Genomic DNA, 5,303 nt, shown 5'->3' with positions numbered 1-5,303 from the left:
ATCCTTTGGATAACTTTACAAAAATTATAAGTACAACTTCTAACATAATATTGCAACTTTTATTAATTAATACACTAATCCACATCGCGATTTCAGTTAGTGTACAACACTATTTTATTGTATTCATCACAAATGTGACAAATTCTGTGACAATCCACATTATTTGCCTAATTCCGTTTTCATGATTTGATTCCGTGATTGCCTCCATGTTTTTCACATCGTGGAAATCGTAGGGTCCTAAGTTTCTGAAATGTTTTATATTATTATGCAGTATACATGTTTTTTGTTACGTTCTATTAAAATTCTGCTGATGTTATTTTAACTTAAAAAGGATTTTTCTCAATTTTTATGTTTCAGACTACACCCCTCCCTGGCTACACTTGCATCAGAGTTGGTGACAGTTTTATGCTTCTGAAACGTTCTTGGACTGTTCTACAAATCCTTGCCAGGTTTTGACTTATTACACCAAAATAAGATTCTTGTTCAGAAGTTGTTTGCCATTTCTTAAAGGCTGTTTTTAGGGGAACGTACACTCCAAGCCCATGCCCATGCATTGTCATACTCATAGCACAAAGCTAGACCTAAAATGGCTGCTTGTTTTGTGTTTTATATGGTCAACTTAAATTTGTTTAAATATGTCCACAGACTTCTGCAGGGTTCATTTTGCACATTGTCTGTTTTGTAAATTGGTTAATTTTCTTCTCTCTTCATCTCATCTTTCTCTAACACATACAAAGACTGACTCTTCCATTTTGATTGCTTATTTTTTTTGGAGAAAGCATTTGAATTATTGGTTGGGCACTTAAATAAATAGTGTTCTAGAAGAAATACCCCCTTGGTCTTCTCTTTTCTGTCTATTTGCTGCCACTTTTTAGTATAAATGAAATGCCAGTTTGTGAATTTGTTAAAATACAGATATTTTTAATAAAGTTAATGATTGGCAAAATTGCCAGTTCTACGGTTTAGAAAAAAAAAAAAAACTAGAATACAGTAATGATCCTGAAAAATTACGGTACACCGCTGGAAACCTTGCTGCCAGTATATTACTGTTAATTTACAAAAAAAGCTGTAATTCAGAAAACTGTAAAATAACAGTACACAGCTGGAAACCCTGCTGCCAGTATATTACCGTTAATTTACAGAAAAGCTGTAATTCTGGAAACTGTAAAATAACGGTACACAGCTGGAAACCCTGCTGCCAGTATATTACCGTTAATTTACAAAAAAGCCGTAATTCAGAAAACAGTAATAAAACTGTAAAATTACGGTACACTGCTGGAAACCCTGCTGCCAGTATACTACCGTTAATTTACAGGACAATTTTTTACAGTGTGGGAATTAAAAACAAATTGTGAATGAAAAGGGTAAATATACACACATTATATTCAAGAAGAACTGAATCTGTGTTTTTCAAGCCCTTTTCTAGCTTACGTCTGTTATATTTTAATATTGGAGGGCAAAAATATATTGTTGACAAAAAAGTGTTTTCCACATAATAATAATAATAATAAAAGAAATAATAATAATAATAATAATAATAATAATAATAATAATAATAATACTATGTTTTTGCATTTGCAAATGACAAATACAGTTTTTTGCTACATTATATAGCTGCTTCATATTTTAGATGTTTTATGTTTTAACCCCATTTTATCTTGTTCTGGTTAACTGTTTTGCTCCATATTAAATTTAATTTATCTCCTGGAGTCTGCTGTTCCTGTATGTGAATGCTGGCTGTGAAGATCTATTAACAGGACTCTGAGTGTAATTTACATCTAAATCACTGAGGAGAGACTCAAAGCCTCCACTTATAGTGTAACTGCCTGTCTCTGCAAAAAAAAAAAAAAAAAAAAAAAAAAAAAAAGCACATTCCAGCAGATCGTTTGCATCTTTTTTTCTGTCAGGGGTAATGTTATCAGTCAACATGATTGGTAGAATTGCATTGTATCATCAAAGAATTCAAATGAAACTGTATTTAGAAGAAATGCAATGAAATCAGCCATTCTTTTCGAGTGTAACTCACATTGCTGTGTAACATCAGGTATACAGTATACAACAGAAGATAAAGACAGAACTATAAGATAATTTTTTGCTTAAGTCCAGAACTAAAGTTACAGTGTGTCAAGAGTGAGATGAAGAGGAAGAGTCATGTGCTAAACTCATTGGCTTGAAGCTGCATGTGGCTGTAAAACTGCGCCCTCTAACGGAGACAATACACTGCCTTACAATAAAAGCAAACGGATTCATTTCCTCTCTTTCGAGACTCATCTAGAATGTTTCAAAAAGCGTGATTTATACAATAACTGAGAAGCTATTACAGTCTCTATTAATGTTTTGAAGTAGTTTTTATTTTTATGTTTTCAGTTCTAATTTTAATGTTAGCCAGTATTTTTGTTTTGTATTTTTTTATTTTAAAGTTTTTTATTTTTTATTTAGTTTTGTTTAATACATTAAGTTAATGTATAGACTAAATAAAAATGAGAAAATGTATATATATATATATATATATATATATATATATATATATATATATATATATATATATATATATATATATATACACTTATTTTACTAAATGTTTATTTGTTTCTATAATAACCTTAGTTTGAGAATATATTGATGGTTGAACAATTATTGAAATAAGCTGCAAAAAAGATGACAGTGAAGTCCATTTAATTGTTATTTAATAATAAATAAACAACATCCTAAAGTTAAAAGTCAATACACAAAATCAAAACGACATTGACATTTCGATGTTTTATTATAAATATCAATAAATTAGTATAATTTTGGTACAAAAACGATAACATACAAAATATATAATATTAAAATAGAAATCTTGAAAATAAGATAAAACAATATATTAAAATACGTTAAATACTGTACAGTGGCATCCACAGAAAATATCTAGAAAAAGTTTTAAATATATGAAAAGTCCGATGAAAGCTTCATCCCCAGAATTCTGGTACAATCGGACAGTGGACAGCTTTGTTGTAGTCCTAGAAAGAGAGGGAGAAATGTACATTTATTAAATTTAGATACCACTATTCACATTTAAAAAAAAGCTAACACGATATGCATCATGCATATTCAGAAGTGTTAAACAAAGTACACACCTGATATGTTGGTGCGGTGTCTGCATACAAAGGGCCTTCCAGAAGAGATTCGGAGCTGGAGTTGAAGGAATCATCATAAGCAGATGTTTCCATGCTCATGCAGACCTGATGACAGGCCATCTCTGTCTTCCTCAACACATGCTCTGAAGGTCTGAAGGTGCTCTGAGACAGTTCTTGATGTGACGTGCCGAGTCCCCAGTACTCTGGAGGTGAATAGCCTTGAGTTTGAGCTGATTCTTGGTATCTAGGAGCTCTCAGGTCCCTCATCTGGCAGAGAGACTCCTCACTGAGGCCTAGTTGAGCAGACAGATAGGAGATGTAGCGGATGGTGAGGCGAAGGGTCTCGATCTTGGTCAAGGTTTGGCCGACAGGAGCAACAGAAGGAGGTAAGTAAGTCCTGAGGTGGTGGAGAGCTTTGGTCAGATCCCTCATCCTGAGCTTCTCCTTCTCGCTGGTGCTCTGTCTTTGCTTGCTCGGGTTTTTGCAGCGAGTTCTTCTAGTCCCAACACGGGAACGCGAGCCGTCCTGATGTGAGGAACCGGTCATGGGAGCCTTTGCACCTTCGGGAGGTGGAGAAGAATTGTTTTGAAGCTGGGCTGAAGGAGAGAAGTCCATGTAGGAAGGAGGAGAAACAGCTTCAGGAGATGAGATGTTGTAGAATTCAGAGTCTGAACTCGGGCAGCTCCAGGAGTTTTGTGTGAAGTAGCTGAAGAAAGGAGAAGACACGTCCATTCTGTGTGGTTTGGGAGTCGGTGATGCCGGAGGGTTTGCTGGAGGGAGGCTTTATATTAGCCCGGGTCTCAGAGGTGTGAAGTGACACCTCCACAGGCCTGTGTGTCCCAGACCTGACTACAGTGAGAGAGGGAGAAGTCCAGCCCCGGTGTGGGAACATATACAGATTTGAGTCATCAGGTTATGTGTGACTTTTCACTCCTACCCAACATGAACTTTTTCTCCCCTTCACTACTGTTTTTAACATCAAGCCCCCCAGTATTATTTGGACTATTTTCAATCCATAAATAGAAACACAATAAACTGATGCTTTAAAAAATAAATATAGTAAACTTGGCAAATAAAAACAAGAAGATTTATTACTTAATAATCAGAATTTCATGTAAAGCTGTATATATATATATATATATTTACTGCATACTAATTAGAATTTCTTGTGAAGTAAAATAAATAAAGCAGCCAGTAAACATGATGGTTTATAATACTGTATGTAATACAGAATAATCCAAAATTGTAAATATAATATCAAATAATAATAATAAAATGAAAATATATATATGAAAAAAATATTATATGAAATTGTATTTTATTGTTTTCAAACATATTAAGTAAAAGAAAAATGTGTTGTATATAAGTTAAAATATTAGATACAAATATATATGGTTGTGCATATATAATTATAAGAGTAATACAAAAAATATTTGAAACGTTTTATCATTAATCCAAATTTCCAATCAACATAATAAATTACTTAAATTATGTATTATAATTTATTATATTGCCATAATTTGTATTATGTTAAATTATATCAAAATAAATGTTTTTATATAATATTTATATAACAGATTGAAAATAAATATATACAGTATATATATATATATATATATATATATATATATATATATATATACATACATATATATATACATACATACATACATACATATATACATATATATTATAAAATATAAATCAATGTTTCTGTCCTACAGTCAACTTTGATAAACATGTCAACTTCAAGTAATCAGTCACATAATTTTATAGAACAAGTTATCATGTATTTTTGAAAATTTATTTTTATTTTTATTTTATGTCAAATAAACATGGCAAATTTATTCGAAGAAAGTACAAAGTTTGATAAAAACATAGAAGATAAATCTATACCCTAAAATCTAGAAACCACGCTCCAGACGATGATATGTGGTCAACAGGTCACAGAGACTCAGGCCATTCTCTCACAGCCGAGGTGTTAGGTGACACCTCTAATGGGTCACATTAAAGGCCAAAGCACTGCTCTGTTGACTGTGTGAACCTTTAATGGAATTTCACACCACACATGTAAGTGAGCTAATGAGGCTAGCTAAACAATATTAAGAGCCAGCCATCACACTAATATACTGTCATTGAAACAATATCTGAAAAAAATAAAGCCTATTGATATGTGACCTGTAA

General features: G+C 32.3%; 1 protein-coding gene across 1 annotated transcript; it reads right to left on the bottom strand.

Moving 5' to 3' along the window:
* Positions 1-2,729: 2,729 nt before the first annotated feature.
* Positions 2,730-4,102, bottom strand: LOC113072720 (mesoderm posterior protein 1-like). The gene is made up of 2 exons (XM_026245686.1): positions 3,120-4,102; positions 2,730-3,002 (listed from the first exon to the last, which is right to left on the bottom strand). Exons 1-2 carry the CDS (start codon positions 3,849-3,851, stop codon positions 2,952-2,954), a joined length of 783 nt encoding a protein of 260 aa, XP_026101471.1. The 5' UTR covers positions 3,852-4,102; the 3' UTR covers positions 2,730-2,951.
* Positions 4,103-5,303: the final 1,201 nt, after the last annotated feature.

The sequence above is a fragment of the Carassius auratus genome, unplaced genomic scaffold (assembly GCF_003368295.1).
Source record: "Carassius auratus strain Wakin unplaced genomic scaffold, ASM336829v1 scaf_tig00010005, whole genome shotgun sequence".
In the NCBI taxonomy this organism is placed as follows: domain Eukaryota; kingdom Metazoa; phylum Chordata; class Actinopteri; order Cypriniformes; family Cyprinidae; genus Carassius; species Carassius auratus.
Note: the sequence above shows the minus strand (reverse complement) of the source record. Positions and strands in the feature narration are given on the sequence as shown.

Bases quoted from the DNA above. Each gene is read 5' to 3' on its own strand.
- LOC113072720 (XM_026245686.1), bottom strand. From the start codon at position 3,851: ATGGACGTGTCTTCTCCTTTCTTCAGCTACTTCACACAAAACTCCTGG. The intron at 3,003-3,119 runs GTGTGTACTTTG...CTCTCTTTCTAG, and splicing joins ACACCGCACCAACATATCAG to GACTACAACAAAGCTGTCCA.